The sequence below is a fragment of the Stigmatopora argus genome, chromosome 16 (genome assembly GCF_051989625.1).
Source record: "Stigmatopora argus isolate UIUO_Sarg chromosome 16, RoL_Sarg_1.0, whole genome shotgun sequence".
NCBI lineage: Eukaryota > Metazoa > Chordata > Actinopteri > Syngnathiformes > Syngnathidae > Stigmatopora > Stigmatopora argus.
This window is the reverse complement of record NC_135402.1, coordinates 9,895,001-9,915,185: the sequence shown is the minus strand read 5'-3', so window position 1 is coordinate 9,915,185 and position 20,185 is coordinate 9,895,001. Positions and strand designations below refer to the sequence as shown.

General features: G+C 40.9%; 2 protein-coding genes across 2 annotated transcripts in view; both read right to left on the bottom strand.

Moving 5' to 3' along the window:
• Nucleotides 1–1,797: 1,797 nt before the first annotated feature.
• Nucleotides 1,798–8,772, bottom strand: LOC144090776 (guanine nucleotide-binding protein subunit alpha-14-like). The gene is made up of 7 exons (XM_077622563.1): nt 8,530–8,772; nt 6,010–6,194; nt 3,974–4,128; nt 3,774–3,902; nt 3,489–3,618; nt 2,760–2,913; nt 1,798–2,296 (listed from the first exon to the last, which is right to left on the bottom strand). Exons 1-7 carry the CDS (start codon nt 8,654–8,656, stop codon nt 2,109–2,111), a joined length of 1,068 nt encoding a protein of 355 aa, XP_077478689.1. The 5' UTR covers nt 8,657–8,772; the 3' UTR covers nt 1,798–2,108.
• A 688-nt stretch (nt 8,773–9,460) lies between these two features.
• LOC144090707 (guanine nucleotide-binding protein G(q) subunit alpha-like) overlaps nt 9,461–20,185 on the bottom strand; it is a 15,654-nt gene continuing 4,929 nt past the window's right edge. The window contains exons 4-8 of the mRNA XM_077622436.1: nt 18,192–18,346; nt 15,652–15,780; nt 15,449–15,578; nt 15,178–15,331; nt 9,461–13,219 (exon numbers count right to left, since the gene is read on the bottom strand). Of these exons, the coding sequence (XP_077478562.1) occupies nt 13,029–13,219; nt 15,178–15,331; nt 15,449–15,578; nt 15,652–15,780; nt 18,192–18,346 (759 nt within the window). The 3' untranslated portion in view covers nt 9,461–13,028. The remainder of the gene's footprint in view (nt 13,220–15,177; nt 15,332–15,448; nt 15,579–15,651; nt 15,781–18,191; nt 18,347–20,185) is intronic.

Genomic DNA, 20,185 nt, shown 5'->3' with positions numbered 1-20,185 from the left:
TTTTCAAGTTGACAACAATATGGAGGTAATCAGATCAACAATGTCAGTGCAGCAATTTCAGCCGAACCAGTTTTGACAGCCTTGCATCAACTGAACTTGGGGAATAAGAACCTACCCTAAGTTGAGCCAAAAATATAGCAATTACCATGGAAACCGATCTCATCTCATCTTTTATCTCATTTTCTAAACCGTTTTAGCCTCACTAGGGTCGCGGGGGGTGCTGGATCCTATCCCAGCTGACTTCGGGCCAGACACCCTGAATTGGTGGCCAGCCAATCGCAGGGCACAAGGAGACAAACAACCATTCACGCTCACACTCATACCTCGGGGCAATTTAGAGTGTCAAATCAGCCTATCATGCATGTCTTTGGAAATTAGGAGGGAACCGGAGTACCTGGAGAAAACCCACACAGGCCTGGGGAGAACATGCAAATCCACACAGGTGGACCGACCTGGATTTGAACCCAGGTCTCCCAATGTGAGGCTGACGAGCTAACCACTCATCCGCCGGGCCACCCGGAAACCGTTCTTAAGGTCACAAAAAAATACCCGACATGTGGCCTTCAAACCAAAGTTTAATTGTCGAGCAAAAACACCTTGCTCGTCAGGTGTCGGGCTTTTGGTGGTCAGAGAGGAAAAAACCAACTTAAGTCACACTTTTGTACATATAGTTGCAGGGTGAGGCAAAATATGACAAAAGTAGGACTTGTCGTAAAAATATGGTAAATAATCTGGTTGTCCGTATGGTTCATGTTGCAACGTTGAGCGCTGTTTTTCTGGCCTGCGTATCTGACTTGCGTGAAAGAGGCAAAGGTTGAGGAGTCGGGGAGTTGTTTTGTTGGCATCGGCTACAGCTTACAATAGTCGTATGGTGTGGTTTCAGTTACGAATAAACCAATAAAAACACTCATTTTCCATCCACCGCTCAAGAACACCGGTAAGCATAGCATCTTAAGCGTTTCTTTTTTAAATGTATGTAAAACAAATCCATGGACTTTGGGGGTACGTAAAGTAACTGTCAAAGTTTGGATTGGGTTGCTGTTGTTTGGGGACTTTAGTTGGGGATTTTGTGGAATATTTCTTTAATGTTCGCTGCATAGATCAGTGGTTTGGGATATGTGTTGTGTACAAGTGTATTTTTTGTTAAACAGACTTCTGTTAAATATGACTGTTGGTGGCGGCCGAGTGGTTAGCGCGTTGGCCTCTCAGTTCTGGGGTTGAGGGATCGATCCTAGGTGGGTCCTCATGTGTGGAGTTTATAAGTTCTCCCGGGGCTTAAAGCTACTGACCATCAGAGAGCAATGTTCCCTCTAATTTTTCGTTGGTCTGAGCAGAAAGTCAACCTCCCTGAGCGCACCGAGTACCAGTGTGAGCGACATCATCGGTACTCGGATGATTCGCCTAAAGACGTTTCGCCGACGGACGTTTGACAGACCTGCCCGTCTGTCAAACGTCCGTCGGCGAAACGTCTTTAGGCGAATCATCCGGTCACGACATCATCATTGCTCGCTATGGGCACACCAGTATCACACCTGCCACAAGCAGGTGCATGTCAATGTTCCCTCTAATTTTTCATGTAAAACATGCTGTAAAACACGAAAAACATAAGTGGACAGAGCTACTGCCACTGGCTGCCGCTTAAACGGCGCCATCATGGGGAAAGGGGTATAATTTTTTTTTTTTTTTTAAATCCGATTTTTTTTTTTTACTGCGCGCCATATGATTGCTGCTGCGCAGAGAAGACAAGAGTAGTGCGCAATTGCGCACGCGCGCAGCTTAGAGGGAACACTGTCAGAGAGGGACATAATTTTGAGTTGAAAATGAACAGAGATGCGTACATTAAAAATGATGTCCTTGATGTACAGTACAAAAAAGTCATGTTATTATCGCAAAGTCATTATGCTACGAAAACACTTAGTCAGAATAGGCTTTCACTTTACAAAAATATAGTTAAAATTCTCATGAGAATAGTCTTAGTTAAATGAAAATGTTGAATTTTACACCAACCTGCAGTTTAACGTATTGTCTAGTAGAGGGGTGCTCAATACATCGATCACTATCTACCAATGGATCGCTAAGATACCCCTGGTTCTTGAAACTTCTGACCATCAGAGAAGAAGAAAAGGAATAACTTCTCTGAAGAGGCTATCCTCGACACCATCGAAGACCACTTTGGCATTTTTGGTGTCTGTGGCACAGGTGTAATGCATGTACATAGGCTTCTTGTGGCCTCTGTGTGGCTTCTTGTAGAGTTCCAGGAAGAATTGCCGAGCACGTTTGGAATCACGCGGAGGCCCTGGTAGCGAAAAAGGGGAACTCGGGTCAATAGACTCAAATTGACTTTAGATTGATATGTATCATGTGTTTTTCCCTACCAAGACTGTGGATACACTTAAACGTCCCATAAATTTGGGATAATTTTATGTGACATGTTCAGGGACTCGGTCATTCGGCATTAAATGCAAGTAGCACTGGGGTGGAAGAATTTGGAAGCACTTGCTTATCTTAAATCGTCATGACTGTCACGAACATTGCCATAAGACATTGCATCATAAGTGATATAATTTACTCACCCACACTTCATAAGTACCATAAGTTTGATTCCTATTCATCACGGGTATCATGTTATGGTTATGACGGTGGTATGATTAGCTTTCAAATAAAGTGTAACTGAGTTTTATTCCAAACACTGGCACGTGGCGTGCTGGAAAAAGTCAGCATGATATAGACAAAGAGGGCAAGAGTGCAAGAGCACATACCTTTGTATTCTGGGAAATAGGTGGCTATATCTGAAGACTGGATCTTCTCCTCCAGAAGGTCTGTTTTGTTCAAAAAGAGGATGAAGGAGGTGTTGTTAAACCATGGGAAATCAATGATGGTCTTAAACAAAGCCAGGCTCTCTTCCATCCGATTCTGAAAAAAAAATATTGATGAAAGATTAAAACATTCGCAGCAAATGTTGCAAAAACAAAACAAGTGAATTAACTGAAAACAACATTAAAGTCAGAACTGTAAAATAAGGAAAAAAACATCTCATCTCTTTCATCTCATTTTCTGAACCGCTTTATCTTCATTAGGGTCGCGGGGGGTGCTGGAGCCTATCCCAGCTGACTCCGGGCCAGAGGCGGGGGACACCCTGAATCAGTGGCTAGCCTGTAGCCTATCGCAGGACACAAGGAGACGGACAACCATGCACACTCACACCCATACCTTGGGGCAATTTAGAGTGTCCAATCAGCCTACCATGCATGTTTTTGGAATGTGGGAGGAAACCGGAGTACCCAGAAAAACCCCACACAGACCTGTGGAGAACATGCAAACTCCACACAGGTGGACCGACCTGGATTTGAACCCAGGAGCCCAAAGCTGTGAGGCCAACGTGCTAACCACTTGCACCACTGGGGTTGAAAAAGACAATAAAACCAATGTCAAGACAGAAACAACAACAAAAAACAGACGAAAGAACAGCAACAATAAACAAAGTTTACATATCTGGGGTCCTCAAGCATGACTCTGTCATACTCATTGAGGCCAGCCAGGAAGATGATAGCACAGACGTTATCCATGCAGTGGATCCACTTCCTCCTTTCAGACCGCTGGCCACCCACATCCACCATCCTACACAGCAGATAAGCATAGCAAATTATCTTCAGGGGGAGAACATGTAAACACCCCACAGGCACATAGGATGGGTTCAATTCAATCTTTTCTTCAAGGGTCAAATAAATGATTTCAAAATGCACAGGATCTAAAATGAAAGAGCGATACTTTACCTAAAGGTAACGCCCTTGACCTTAAAAGGGTACTCGATGATGCCTGTGGTGGGGATGCGAACCCTCAAGATGTCCTGCAAATTAGGGATGTAACTCGGGGCGGTGATTCGGTCCAAGTCGCTGAAGTAACTGTAACACCACTTGGTCATTATTGTGTAGTGTTTTACATTTTATCCCCGAAAAGGAAATGAAAAGCCTACTATTTGGCTGAATCGGACAGGCAGAATTCACGTCTTCGGTCATAGCACTTCTGAAGGCCGCGATCATGCCACAAATTCTTGATGGCGTTCACCTGCCATGACTCCAATCTGACCAACCTCTCCCCCTCCACTTCACTCAAACGCTTTGCCAGGTCCTAGAATGTTCATAAAAGTGGGCTAGAATTAATTTAGCATTTGGACAGAGCTAATTAGAAATGGTACCCAACAAGACGGCATGTCAAAGCCTGCTACTTTGGTTTTAATAGTGCTACAGAAAATAGTTTGCATAATTTATCGATTCTCATTGGGGGGGAAAACTGACAACAAAGCCTCATGTAAAATTTAACCAAAGGCTGATTATCACATTTATTGAGAGCATGTTGACATGCTGATATTGTCGATAATTGACAAAATGACTGCACTATTCTTTGTTATCAAGAAAACCGACTGTGCGCATTTGCCGCCTTTTAAAATGATTTGTAGTACTTTCTCTGTTTTGTTTAATATCATCAAGCAAAAGTAAATGTCATACAATAATAATAATGATGTTGATAAGCAAAGCAAAGGGTGCAGTTGAGTAATCTGTAACTACAGTTTAATACTCTGTGCATACAATTTATTAATCCGTGGATACAGTTGAGAAATTATCTGTACCCATAATTTAGTTATATGTGAATACAGTTTAGTAATCTCCACACACAATTCAGTAATATGTACCCACCAGTTGCGGGCCGTCAGGGCCTTCAAGGCCTTCTCTGCTGGCCTAAGAAATATCTGAATCATATATTTATATTATATATTTTGTCCATCAATACTTATTATTCCAAATGGTCTGTTAGCTTCCTTTCATTGCTTTTCCCCCTGGTTGCACTGCTTCCAGATGTGTGTTTTCATATTGAAGCATTTAACCAATCACATTTCAGCCATTATTTGTTGCCAGGATCAGATTTCTGCCTCAAAGCCTTCACAATCAGTTCTGCGGGCTCTACTGCATTAAACAAGACTGTTGCTTTTAACCCAGCGGTCTCAAACCGGTCCTCAAAGGGCCGCAGTGGGTGCAGGTTTTCATTCCAACTCAACAAGAGGATACCTTTTGCAAGTGTAATCAGTTAATTAAAGTCAGGTGTTACTTATTTTGGAAGACACCTGATTGGTTAAAATGTCGGCACTGGATCGGTTGGAACAAAGAGCAGGACCCACTGCGGCCCTCGGCGGAATCGGTTTGAGACCCATGTTTTAACCAATCAGATTTCGAGTTGGCAACACCACAATGCTTTTTCAGAGCCATTGCCATTTTGCTGGCTGGGATACGTCATTGCTTTCACCAAATATGATTGGCTAGCTATAGGGAGTAGGCGGGCCAAAGCCATAGTGAGGCAGCCAGAGATCGCAAACTCCACCCACAATGGCCGACAGAGCAAAACAAATGGATTTTGTTGCAGATTTGCTCACAAAGCTATTTTCCAGAACAAAATGGACATCATTAAGAAAGGGCGGTCAACTCTGAAGCTAGCAAGCCTGTTACAGCCAGGAAAAGGGTGTGCGCCAGTTCCAGTGTGCTAACTACAAAGAGCTACCAAACTGTATTTGTATCTGGCTCTGTACCCACACTTTAGTAATATGGACACAGATTAAAAATCTGTACCCACAGTTTAGTAATATGGACACAGATTACAAATCTGTATCCACAGTTTAGTGATATGCACATAGGTGCAGATTTCCCATAAAACAAAAGCTACTCTGACACTGGGAGGCTCCCTAGTTTCTATTCTGCTTTTGTATTTTTTTCCTTTTCATGTTGCTTTTATTCCGTAGAAGATCTTACCAATGGTCAGCGCTTTGTTGATTCTTCTTAGAAATAGTACCGCGCAACAAAAAGTATGTCAAATAAAAATCTTCCTTGGTGATTTTTCTTCTCAGGATTACAAGACATTACTAGATCATTGCTATTTTGAACTGTATGCCATGAAGACAACACACAAGAATGGAATACTGGTGAGCCAGGTACATGAACAATTAGAGCAGAATTCCCTCACTATGTTTTGTTCTTCGGCAAACTCCACGTTGAGGATTCCCATGGCTTCGATGAGCGCTTGCATGGAGGTGAGCATGTTCTGGCACACTAAGCGAATGAAAGAAACCCGCTGACTCTCGGTATAGCCTGTACCGTGTAGGATCCGGATCTGCTTGAGAAAAGTGCTCTTGCCACTATCTGCTGTACCTGGTGGGGGTGGAAAAACACTTTAAAATTCACCTCAAGCATCCCAACACCTATTTTTCATAGCATACAATACACTCAATAAATGACCGTCTTAATTTTTCGAGAAAAAAAATGTGTAAAGGGCTTTTTTTCCCTTTTTGCGTGACACTCAGGAGAAACTGAGCAAGACCGGTTGGAGCCTGGACAACAATAACAAAAATTTAGATCGAGATTTTTGTGGAGGGCGTGTATCTCATTAAAAAAAACAAAAAAACGAGGGAGAATGCAATAATGACGGTACTTGCATTCAGTTACAGGTTTGTTGCACTTCCTTCCTTTTTAAAGAATTCAAACAAACAAAAAAAACACGAGTCAACAAATGTTTTATCTAAACGTTAACATGTGAGATAACCGGAAGCAATAATGGAATACAGTGGTACCTCGACATACGATCGTAATCCGTTCCGAGACTGAGATCGTATGACGAGATTCTCGTAACTTGAGCGGACGTTTTCCATTGAAATGAATGGAAAACATATTAATTCTTTCCAGCCCTCTGAAAAAACACCAAAAACAGGATATTGGATTGGAAAAAATGTTTTATTTCTTCTAATTCGCCATCTATTAACAAAGTAACACATAACTAGTGGTTTAATAGTAATAAAATGTGTTTAATCTAACTAAAATTGGGCAGATTTCGCCGACGGGAGACGTTTGGGGGCGTGGGGTTCGTTTTTTTTCCACGACAACGCACTCGTAAACGGAACAAACAAATTTAAATTAACTTGGATTAATATATACAGACACTCAAACATACGTTTAATGTAACTTTACACAAAACTGAATTCTAATTTTGTTGTAATCTTTTGTTACCTTCGGTTTCCGGGTTGGCGGTTTGCCACGCCTCCACCCTCACGTTCGCTATCGATGGACTGTTTGCTGTTGTATTGCCTTCAAAATATTCCCAAAATGATGCACACAAATGTCCTCACAATAGGATAACGCACGACCACTTGCCAACGAGAAATAGTCTTTAAAGAACGATCGCGGGAGCTTCTTTCCTTAGAAAGAATAACAGGAAATACAATAGTTTAGCTTACCCACGTATTGATTGTGGGTCATGAAGTTTTATTCTGAGAAAGGTTGCCATTGCCTATGTGTGTTGTGTGCACGAGTGTACTTCATTACCCAGAAAGCCCTCTTTTTGCATGCGCGTTGCGCGTTTCCTGGTCTTCGGAGAAACTCGTCTGAATTAATCGTTCCGTGCTCATAAATATTGTTATACACGAAAGATATGCAAAAAAGACCTGGCTTGGTCGCATCACGAAATTTTGATCGCATGACGGGCGAATTATTCGATCGAAATTTCCGCCATAAGACGAGAATTTTGTATGACGAGGTACCACTGTATACAAATAAATGTGTTGACAAAATCTGAGTGAAACCTCTTCACATATGTAAAGTGAAGAACCCATATCTGTTGAACTCTCAGAGGTCTACTATATATGAACTTACCCCCTTACAGGGTGGGCGGCCCGGTGGATGAGTGGTTAGTGCGTCAGTGCGTCAGTGCGTCGGCCCCACAGTGGGGGACCTGGGTTCAAATCCAGGTTGGCCCAACTGTGTGGAGTTTGCATGTTCTCCCTGGGCCTGTGTGGGTTTTCTCTGAGTACTTCGCTTTCCTCCCACATTCCAAAGACATGCATCATGCATGGTAGGCTGATTGGACACTCTAAATTGCCCCTGGGTATGAGTGTGAGTGTGAATGGTTGTTTGTTTCCTTGTGCCCATTGGCTGGCCACCAATTCAGGGTGTACCCCGCCTCTGACCCAAAGTCAGCTGGGATAGGCTCCAGCACCCCCCACGACCCTAGTGAGGATAAAGCGGGTCAGAAGTGAGACTTCTTACAGAGGAGAAAATAAGTTTTTTTTTTAAATGGCTGTAATGTTACTTGCATACAGTATTGGCATTTAAAAATGTCCAACAGCACTTACGATGGCTCGCATGATCATCGCGAACTTTAATTTTGAGCTTGTTAGCCTCTAGATTTCCTGAATGAATTGTATAACAGGTATAATGCAACATGATTGTTCATTGCAAATCACTTATCTGGCAACCCATAGTGAAAGAACATGGTGACCTCTCCATATTTTGATCCTTTTGGAAGTACCATACTGGGTCATCCCGCTTGTATATTGCTCCTTTAATTTACCACAAAATTTGTTGCTGCGATTAAAATGCAATAAATGAGATTAATGGTTGTTTTTCTTCTAGTGCCCTATCACTAAAACTACCAGGTTTTTTTACTCCCAATTCGAGTAAGAAAAGGTACACTGTATTTAAGGTAATGACTCACCTAAAAAGAGAAGCTTGAAGGTACGTTCATTTTGTTTCCGATCACGTTTCAGTTGCCTCTCGATAGCCCGGTTGATTCTCCGTCTCTCAGCTTTTTCGGGGGACAGGTAGCAACAGGTGAGGCCCATGGTGAGAATTCGGCCACTATTTAGGCTGCTACATTCCTGTGACTGAAATGAAACAAAGGTGGTGGCTGGATTGTGGATCACTTTAGTCACAGATAAATCTCTCCGCCTGGTCACATTACAAGCTATCAGAGGACATCTAATTAACATACCAAGGGAACTTCCCTCAAGAGTAGGCAAAAGAGTGAAGGTGTGTCAGCTTGGCTTTTAGCAGCAGAACTTGTTCTTGAAACAGAAACTAAAAGGTAGAGCTATATTTCCTCTCAAGGTGAAATATTCATATGGATTTATTGTGAAATGTCATCCTGGATTGGATATTTGTCAGAGTCAATGGCATTGAAACAGGATCACTAAATGACATTTACAACTGAAATTTGATTTGATGTCTATAACTGTCAATGGAAGTGAATGAGTTCGTATTAGTCGTCTTTTGCACAGGATGTAAAATGTGATTAAGGATTTCCCCGATCCCATCACGTGATTGGAAATTGGGCCAGCTCAGAATCAGGGACATCCCTCCAAAAAATGGAGAAGTGGGGAAAAAATATTTTTCCCCTCAAGTAAATTTTTTAAAAATGTATCCCTACAATGGCTGAAAAAAATCCCAAGAAAAAACAGGATTATCCATCTGAAAATGATTGGAAGGCAAAAAAAAGTTTGAAAAGTGATTGGAATTCTGTGCGCTGCATTAAATCCATCTTGGCCTATCATCACTCCCTAAAACACAACATGAAGAAAAAAAACAAGTCATGATGATAACATTTAATGCTGCACAGTTCCTAAAAACACCAAGACCCAAACCGTTGGTCAACATTTTTTACTTTATTCAAATAATCGCACCAGAACACGCACGCGCAAGAATGCTGGATAAAACATCGTTTGCAGTGAGCAAAATTCAAGCATAAATTAGTTTGCAATTATTTTTAATAAGACAAGAGGTCATGTAAACAGTGGTGCAACCCATCTGCTGTAATTAGGCTTTTATTCATTTACTCCAACAATTTAAACAGCACTTCAAGACCACACTCATTTAACGCCTGAGAGGTTATTTAAAATACTTTTCTCTCAGCGCTTAGCCTCTTTGCAACTGCGATCATTGTACCGTCTCATATTTAAAGTCCGCATTCAAATAAACCTCAGGCCCACTTCTATAGTTCATTCACTATCGTACAAATGAAACAATTGCAGCTTGATACAATCACCAAATTGCAAAATAAAAAAATAAAAACACATGAAAATGATTATGTGGCAAAATTCCCTTCAAATGTGTAGATATGCATAACAGTGGATTGTGAGGGCCAAATTTAAAGTTGAAATGTTAGAAAAATGAAGTTGAAAATGAAAAGAAATGTGTACATTAAAAATAATGTCATTGATGTACAGTACAAAAAAGTCATATTATCGCAGTCATTATGCTACAAAAACAATTATAGTCAGAATAAGCTTTCACATTACAAAAATATAGTTGAAATTCTCACGAGAATAGTCTTAGTTAAATGAAAATGTTGAATTTTACACCAACTTGCAGTTTAGCGTATTGTCTAGAACAGGGGTGGTCAATACATTGATCACGATCTACTAGTGGATCGCTAAGATACTATTGGTAGAGCGCATGACAATAACATTTGATCCAAGGATTGGATTTGTAGTAAAAATTTATATGGGACTTGAGCTGGGGAAACAGCGCCATTGCAAGTCCAAGAGCAATTACTACTTGCCTACACTATGTTGGATCCTGCTGGCATCAGGTATACAGACGCTCCCCTACTTACGAACGAGTTAGGTTCCGAGCGAATGTTCATAAGTTGAATTTGTTTGCAAGTTGCTCAGTGCTATATTTTGTATTATAATTTATGTTTAAGGCCTATTTAAGTATATTGAAGGTTTATATACGTGCATTTGTATGTTTAAGGCTTGTATAAGTAACACGCATTGGTTTGTACTGAAAAAAAAACATTTAATAAAATGGAGAGAATACATACAGTACTGTATATATACATTAGAGAGAGATTTACTAGAAACTGGCCGAAAGAGGGTATCTAATGACGATTGCAGTTTTCGTTTTTCATCATAAATGATGTGGTAGCACTGTATGGCATCATTCAATTGATTTGCAAACTTTGTGCAACGTTCAATATTTTGGTCCTGCTGCTCGATCTTTATGTTTATAAATGGTACTGACGATCGAACGATTCAAGTTGTATTCCCGTGCAACGCGCATCAAGCTTCGTTATTATTGCCACTCATTTCAAATGAAATGGCTTGCCTCTTCCTTGCACCTCCCTCAATAGAAGCCTTTCGCTTTTCACCAACCATATTGAATAATGGATGCACGAGATATTTAATAATAAAAATGAAAAAGGTTCTTTGCGCACTGAAGATACGTCCACGCACTTCCGCATTGCAACAAAGTGGGCAGAAGAAGGTAGATGCTGGGTGAGCTGAGCTCTCACAGCGCCAGGCGTCGGTATTAGCGGCGGAAAGAAGTACTACTCGGAAAAAGGCGCGCAATACAAAATCAAACTTACGAACATTTTTCGACATAAACGCAATTTGCAGACATGTTCGTATGTACCGTTGTTCGTAACTCGAATGTTCGTAAGTAGGGGAGCGTCTGTATCATCATCATTTTTCACGAGGGTTGCAAATAATGATGAAATACATATGAATTTTATGAGAAAACGGTATCTAATATGCTTCATAGAATTTTTTTTCAATGAATTTGTCATTTGAATAGAAGGAAAATTACGAATGAACTTTTAGGTTTCTATGGTAAGGATGGGGAAAAAAATTGTATTACAGCTATTCTATAATAGAATAACTTTTCTTGTAAAAGGCTGACTTTTTTTAAAAACAAAACTATATAAAATGTCCGTTTTGTGACTAGTCTTAATTTTACAAAAAAGTCAGAAAATGCACATAAAAGTGGAAAAAAATGAGATTTTACCAGAATAAAGTTGGACTGCTCCAAAAATACATTTGGTTTCATTTTTTTTTTACATTCCCCACAAATAGAATTACAACAAATCTGTTCTATTTTTGCAAAAAAAAAAACATTTCCACCAGAACAATAGGATTATTCTCGCAAGATTACAAGTGGTTTGTCACAATTTTATAATTTTTTCCGTCTTTTTTGAGCGCTAAATACAAATGTATATGCCATACGCACACAAAAAAAATAACGAAAAAAAAATAAATTAAAGAAACTCGTGTGAAGTGTTCCGAAATGGTGACACGACATTACTCAAATGTGCAAATGAGTGAAGGCTTGAAAAATCTTGTAAAAATGTGCAATTAGTGTTGAATCCTTCTGGTTTTTGGAAAGCCAGTCGACTAGAACAAGTGTGCTTTTATTGGTCATGTTTTACTAGTACCAGGCACGTTTGTCCCTCTAACTAGAATAACCGCATGCAGAAGATCAAGAAAGTCAAATTTCATATTCATGAATCGAGTACATGCTTCAATGGCTATTTCCAATGAAACTGATGTTGAAGTACATCAAAATATTTCCAATATTCACTTATTTAGTTTGTTCTTTTCACTCACTAGTAAGACAACTCTACTCATAATGCCTCTTTTGGATATAAAATGTACGGTTCCCAATGCACAATACTGTTACTAACTCTATATTACTGTTTATTAAACAGTAAAATTACTGTGTGCTTTTTTAAATTTTTTATTTTGCACAAAATTCATTTGCGTCTATGATTTTTTGTAAAAACAGTTTCACAAAAGACAATTACTGAATCATCACTCGCAGCCCCCTTGAGACAGGCAGTAGAGATTTCAACACTTAAACACTATGTTATAGCTCCGCGCATTCTTACATTTGTTTTAGCCCCTCCCCTTGCCTTACATAGAGCATAAGGCTTGGTTGGGCCGGTGCGGCCAGTATTTTACTGTAATTTAAATTCCTTTTTTAAAACAGTTTCGCATGCAAGAGTGTGCAAACATAGCTGTACGCTTCCTCTACTAATTTGCCTCAGTCGTTCAACTGGTACGCTGAATCATCGACCAAGTGCGCAAAAAGAGCATACAAGTCCATGTACCTTGAGTTGGATAGCAAGAATATAAAATAAATGCACAAACGGCTTTTGCATACTGGCTTCCATTCAAAGGCATGCACAAACTATAATGGGGATTCTCACTTCAAAGCGTGATCGAATCACAACTGGGCAAAAACGAGCGCCTGCGGACACAGCCGACCACCGTTCAGCGCGCAGTGAAATTCTCTAAGCTTCGACCGCACGGGCCGCCATTAGGTGATCCGAGGTTTGAAAATGCCAGTAGTACCGTCATTGTGTGTGTGCCGTTTCCGCCGTCTTGCGTTATTAGTGGTAAAAAAAAAATCAAACTTTTCAGGCCTACCGCCGCTTCACACCAAGTTGTAGTCTTCGAGGTTGCCCTGCAGGATGTGGTCTTTTACAGCGTGGAAGACAAAGCGGATGTTGTCTGTGTTGGTGGCGCAGGTGAAATGGTAGTAGATGAGCTTTGTACGGTCGGAATGAAGGTTAACAAACATGTTCAGGATAAACTCCTGGCCTGCCTTCACGTCCCGCGGCGGACCTACAATGGGGCAGGAACGCACATGAGAAGCTGACAATCCATTCATTCATTTTCTGAACCGCTTTAACCGTGGGGGGTGCTGGAGTCTATCCCAGCTGACAGGGGCGGGGGACACCCTGAATCGGTGGCCAGCCGATCGCAGGGCATGAGGAGACGGACAACCAATCACATTCACACTCGTACCTGGCAATTACAACGGTATTTTCCGGTCACACTTTTTGAATAGTTTGGCTGGGCCTGGGTCTAATACTCAAGAACGACTTATACTCAGGTGTGACTTATTGTCTGAAAAATACGCTATACTCAGATGTGACTCATAGTCCAAATTATGATAATAAAGCAGTTGAAAGATTGCAGACTGTAGCGTGTCGGTCTCACAGTGGGGGGACCTGGGTTCAAATCCAGGTTCGGACCTTTGTGTGGAGTTTGCATGTTCTCCCCGAGGCCTGTGTGGGTTTTTTCCGGGTACTCCTCCGGTTTCCTCCCATATTCCAAAGACATGCATGGTAGGCTGATTAGACACTCTAAATTGCCCCTAGGTTTGAGTGTGAGCGTGAACGGTTGTTTGTGTCCGTGTGCCCTGCGATTGTCTGGCCACCAATTCAGGATGTCCCCCGCCTCTGGCCCGTAGTCAGCTGGGATAGGCTCCAGCACCCCCCGCGACCTTAGTGAGGATAAAGCTGTTTTGAAAATGAGTTGAGATTGCAGACTGATAACAACACTAACTTATCTTATTGAGTATAATTTGTGCCATTCAGTGCATTTTCTAAATGTCTTGACTCCTTTGTGGAAAATAATTTGGAAAAGTACATTTTAAATGCAAGGGATCGATTCCCTTGGCAGCGGTATAATTATGGGTGTGAATGGTTGTCTGTCTCTTTGCATGTCCTATGGCTCACTGGCATCCAGTCTAGGGTGTAGCCTGCCTTTTGTCCAAAGGCAGCTGGGATAGGCTGCGGCAACACCCAACCTGGCCTCGATCCGCGGTATGAATACGGAAATAATTAAGCGATGGATGGTTTTAAGTGATTCATGGATGAAAAAAAAAATACCTTCCTCATTGGAAGGTTTGTGTGAATTGTTCTCAAATAGTCAATGGCTTGAAAATTATGCTATGTAATTTGCATCAAATTTTCAAGGAAAGTGAGTAGGTTGTACCCATCACAATTTTCTGATCGATCTCCATTGTTGAAAATCCTCATTTCCGCCAATCACAGTTTTGATTCCAAACACAGCATACACCTTGAATATCCCAAACTATCCTGATAAACAGTCTAACTCTAAAAATAAAGTTTTGGTAAAAACTGTTTATTTTTTTAACCTGGATGCTGTAGTTCCCTAAAAAAATATGAATTGAAAATTAAATAACTTTCATTCATTCATTCATTTTCTGAACCGCTTAATCCTCTCTAGGGTCGCGGGGGTGCTTGAGCCCATCCCGGCTGACTTCGGGCTGAATCGGTGGCCAGCCAATCGCAAGGCACACAACCATGCACACTCACACCCATACATAGGGGCAATTTGGGCAATTTAATCAGCCTACCATGCATGTGGAGGAAACCGGTGTACCCAGAGAAAACCCACACAGAGCATGCAAAATCCACTCAGGTGGAATGACCTGGATTTGAACCCAGGACCCGAGAGCTGTGAGGCCGACGCACTAACCACTCAAGCATTAAATAACTTTTGTTTCCAAACTCCAATCGGATATCTACTATCACCCCCCCCACCCCCAAAAAAAATACAGGAATAAATATGATTTGACTTGGTGATTCTTAATGATCCCATTGACTTTGATTTGCTTTGTACTTTGTGCTTTTGCTTTGTTGTTCTGTGGCCTTTGCGACTGTACTGTCTAACTTATAACTATGCCTTTTCTTGCTACTGTCACAATGAAATTTCCCAAATACGGGATGAATAAAGTTATCCAATCCAATACAATCCAATCTTCTGCTCACCGTTATATTCAGGAAAGTAGTCGACCAAATGCGAGTGCATGATTTTCTCCTTCAGCAAATCAGTCTTGTTGAGGAACAAGATGATAGAGGACTTTTCAAACCACTTGTAGGAGGTGATTGTCCGAAACAAGGCCATGCTTTCCTCCATGCGATTCTTTAAAAAAAAGAGACGTTAAATAAAGGGGAGGGAGGGTGAGGGAGCTGTAAAAGGGCCGAGCAGTGACTAAAGAGCTCCTCCTGCAGGCCAATGAAACCCACTGCTGGGCGTTACCTCGTTCGCCGACTCCACCAGCACCTGGTCGTACTCGCTGAGCGCCACCAGGAACATGATGGACGTGACCTTCTCGAAACAGTGGATCCACTTTCTCCTCTCTGAACGCTGCCCGCCCACATCCACCATCCTGCCGTGGAGATAAAAGAGTTGCGGCGACCCACTGTTTCTCCCGCGGGGAGCGGCGGCGAAAGCAGAATCACCTAAACACCATGTTCTCCAAGTCGAAGGGGTACTCGATGATACCCGTGGTGGGCACCCTGACCCGCAGCACGTCCTGCTGCGACGGCAGGTACGCGGCATCCGCGATGCGGTCCAAGTCATTCAGGTAGCTACACCATGAGAATAAGAATAACTTAAGCAAATATGCATTAATAACATTGGGAAACAATTTTTTAAAAATGTTTAGATCTAGCAGCTGTTATTAACTCAATTTTGGGTGCGTAATCCAAAACCAGCGACACCGTGGATCAATGGATCGCACGTCCACCTTGTAGACCCCCCTCCGCCTCTGTGGCTTTTTTCCAGGTACTCCACTTTCTTTCCATAAGCATACAGTGAAATGATGGAACACTAAAAATTATCCCTAAACATGTATGTTTTTGTCTCCTTATGCCCTGCGAGTGGCTGGTAACTAATTCAGGTTGTACTTGCCCATAGTTAGCTGGCATAGGCTCCAGCAACGTCGTAAGGATGAAAAGTGCAGAGGATAAATGAATAAACAATGTCAAAATCGATCTTAATTTTACTCTAACACGTAAATTATACATCTCATCTCATTTTATGAACCGCTTTGTCCTCATTAGTGTCACAGGAGGTGCTGGAGCCTATCCCAGCTGACTTCGGGGCAGAGGCAGGGGACACCCTGAATCGATGGCCAGACGATCGCAGGGCACAATGAGACAAACAACCATTCGCTCTCACATTCATACCTCGGGGGAATTTAGAGTGTCCAATCAGCCTACCATGCATGTTTTTGGAATGTGGTAGGAAACCGGAGTACCCGGAGGGAACCCACGCAGGCCCGGAGAGAACATGCAAACTCCATACAGGTGGACGTGACCTGGATTTGAACCTAGGACCCCAGAGCTATGAGGCCGACGCGCTAACCTCTCGCTCCACCGGGCCGCCCAAGGTAAATTCTTATATAGAGTTTATTTATTTACTGTATTTTACAGTATAAACGCAGAACCATCTGCCTGGTGCATGAGAATTTTGGTACCCTTGGTAAAAATCCCAGCTGACTTTGGTCACCAGGCAGGGCACACCCTGAATTGGTGGCTAACCAATCGCAGGGCACAAGAAGACGGATAACCATTCACACTCAAACCTAGGAGCAATCTGGAGTGTTCAATCTTCCTCCATGCATTTATGGGGGATGTGGGAGGAAATGGGAGTACCTGGAGAAAACCCACGCAAACCCGGGAAGAACATGCAAACTCACACGGTAAGGACCCACCTGGGATTGAACCCTCTACCCCAGAACTGTGAGGTCGACGTGCTAACTGGTAAATATGTGATAATGCTAAATACACATTCCAGTCATGGATATTTTGTGTTGTTTGTATATTTTAAGAATTATCAAACAAATTCTGAAACATTTTGAGTGTATTATTCATTTCTTTTAAGAAGATAGGGATGATGCAGTTCAAAAAGGACTGAGAGCGGGTTCGGGTTCCTCCAATGAGTTAAAAACAGCTGTCAGATCTAAAACAATAAAAAATGTGTCCCACACAAATGGATGTATTTTGAGCTTTCCCTCTATTCTGATTTTTAAAAAAAGACCATGGACAATTGCAAATTCTTTATGACCAAACTGAGACCTGAAAGTTAGTAACCATTTCTTTTCCCGATGGTGAAAATTACTAGTCATCATGGCTGGGAACCCAAATAAATGTATAATCGCCTCGTTATTACATTCTCAAAAAACTGAATGTTGTATCAGTAGCCAAGTAACAAAAAAATCTTGGTCAATTGAAGAAAAAAAATGTAATTGAAAGAATATACTACATTCAGGAATTACATGTGGTTTTGAAAAATCTTGATAATGTGTCTTTAAAGGCATTTACTTTTTTGATAATTTTCCAACATTGTAGGAGTTACTGATGATTTTGTGGAATTGTTTGTGAAATATTGTCCGGATTTGGCATTAAATTATATTCTAAGTAGTCATGAAAATGTCTTAAAACTGTCAAGTTTCAAACCTGTAACAAGCCCAAAACATGAAGTCAAGCCACATGATTAGCTTTAAAGGGCCACAAATGATATTGAATATTGAGTTTGACACCTATGTACTAGAATAAGTCCCATAATTTAGCAGCTGCAAAGGGTAACAAAGTCAACACAAAATTATCCAAATACCAGTTGCTACCAGAACTGGAGTCGACATAAGGCAAAAGAATGAATGAACAGTCAAAAAACGTTTAAAGCAAAATAAAAGTATTAGGACAAGCCAATTACAACTTCTGAATTCAGTTTGGGTCCAATTAAAGATGCTTTAAATGCTGTGTAATTACATTATTCCCAAAAGATTAAAAAAAGGCAATCTATGAAGCATGTTCTCATTTTCCAACATGACTAAAACCTGGCATTTGAACTTGGGTGTTCACAGACTTTCTTAAGAATTGTATGTTATTAAAACATCATCTTTAAATAGATTAAACCCAGAAGTCATGCATGCAGCTGTCATGGGAAAAAGCGGAAAGTATTAAGCAGGTATCCAATGTGTTTACAGTACACTCACTACTTAGCCGAGTCGGAGAGTTGGAATTCTCTCTTGCGACTGTAACATTCTTGGATTCCCGGATCGGCCCACAGGCTCCTGATGGCGTCCACATACACTTTTGTAAACGTCGTCACCGTCTCCACGTTCACCTCGGAGACAGTGTTGGCGTTTGCCTGAAAAAGAGCACGCAAAATGCAATTATTCAATATAGTACTGCGTGATATAGGGGGAAAAACTTTTATCGCGATATGGGGTATTTTCTATGCCACAATATAACAGATTTGTAATCATTTGGTGAAATTATAAACCATTTATGACAGATTTTCGCAACCTCAGTTTATCCTTGCAAAACGTACATGGCACAAATTTGAAATGTGTGTAAACAGAAGCAGCACATTAGCATATCTTAACTCAAATGTAAAAATGTTTAATCATCTATTCATCCTCGGGACTAGTGGTTTTGACTTTTAAGACTGGTTAATATGAAGGTAGCATTATATGAGGGGGAAAAAATCTGTCGAATTTCTGTTTTCTATGTGGATTATGTGTGTTGCTATTATATTGCATGCATTACTCTCGTGCGGTTGGCAGGAAGAGCCAATTGGCCAAGTATTTGGTGGAGATATAGACATCTTAAACCTGATTGGTGCTTCTACTGTGACATGGATAAATAAATGTAAATATGCAAATGTCCATCTGTCAGCCAAAAGACAACAGTCTTGTCCTTGTGATGATGCCGTTACACAAAAAGACAATACAAAGATTCCAAACATTTTTGGCGTTAAATATCGTCATATTATACAGCACAAATTTATTAAAATTTAAACATGCTTTTCCACTAGATCAGGGGTGTCAGACTCGGGTTGGTTCGCGGGTCGCTTTAACGTCAACTTGATTTCACGTGGGCCGGACCATTTTAGATTTTTTTAAAATAAATTGATTAAAAGAACTGGATTAAAAGCCCTGAATATTCAGTTATTTATAGATCTAAAACAATGTTTATTTTAGCTTTTTTATACATTTTTAGATTTTACAAAATTATTTTTGAACTAAAAACAGAAAAAAATGATTAAAAAATTACAATTATTGATTTAAAAGGGGGGAAATCAGGAAATTTCATATACATCTGTACTCTTCATTTTAATTTGATCCTAAAACAGAAAGTCGGCACTCATGATTTACTTTCCCGGGCCACACAAAATGATGCGACGGGCCAGATTTGGCCCCCGGGCCGCCACTTTGACACATGTGCACCAGATGGTAGGAGGTACAATTCATTCATTTGCCAATAAGAGACCAATCCATTTGGACTGGAAGAGATGGCAATGATCGAATTATCAAAAATCAATGGTAGCTTAAAATATCGTACTCATCTATCATTCATAGCCTGTCCTTAACATATTTTTCAATGATACCACCGTGTGCGCAATTTGGAACTATTTTACCATGCAGCTACTACGAAAATCTATAAGTTTATGTTGAGCCTAAATTGGTGGAAAACCTTTTTAAAACAAAAACATAAACTAAAACCTTTATTGCCATGTTTTTTATTGAGTATAACTGACTATTCATTAATTTTCCAACACGGTCCGCGGGGGTGCTGGAGCCTACGCGCTAACCATTCGCCCACCGGGCCACTACTTTTACTCCAGCGTGATTTTTTATTCCTCTCTTTTATGTATGCCCTAACTGAGTATGACTAAATATCTAACACATTTAGAAATTACTCAGATATAACTAAAGGCTAAAAATAATTTTGATCAAAAGACTAAAAATAAACGAGCTACAAGAAACAACACTGGGAACTGACGATTTATATTCACATTTATGTTAAGCTTTGGATACGTGTGTGTGCATGCATGTGGTTCTGCGGCATCTTGTGTGGGTTTTTCAATTGTTGCTTTTGTGTGTGAGCTGCAATTTAGTAAATCACAGGCTAGACTGCACATGTAAAAGCATCAGTTGACCTCCTTTTCTTTCCCAACAACCACTACAAAAAAATGCGACGTAGA

What these genes read in the sequence shown, in the direction of transcription:
- LOC144090776 (XM_077622563.1), bottom strand. Translation starts at nt 8,656, where the DNA reads ATGGGCCTCACCTGTTGCTACCTGTCCCCCGAAAAAGCTGAGAGACGG. An exon ending in CTGTCCGATTCAGCCAAATA is followed by an intron (nt 3,903 to 3,973) that starts GTAGGCTTTTCA and finishes GTGGTGTTACAG; the next exon opens with TTACTTCAGCGACTTGGACC. An exon ending in CTATTTCCCAGAATACAAAG is followed by an intron (nt 2,297 to 2,759) that starts GTATGTGCTCTT and finishes TTTCGCTACCAG; the next exon opens with GGCCTCCGCGTGATTCCAAA.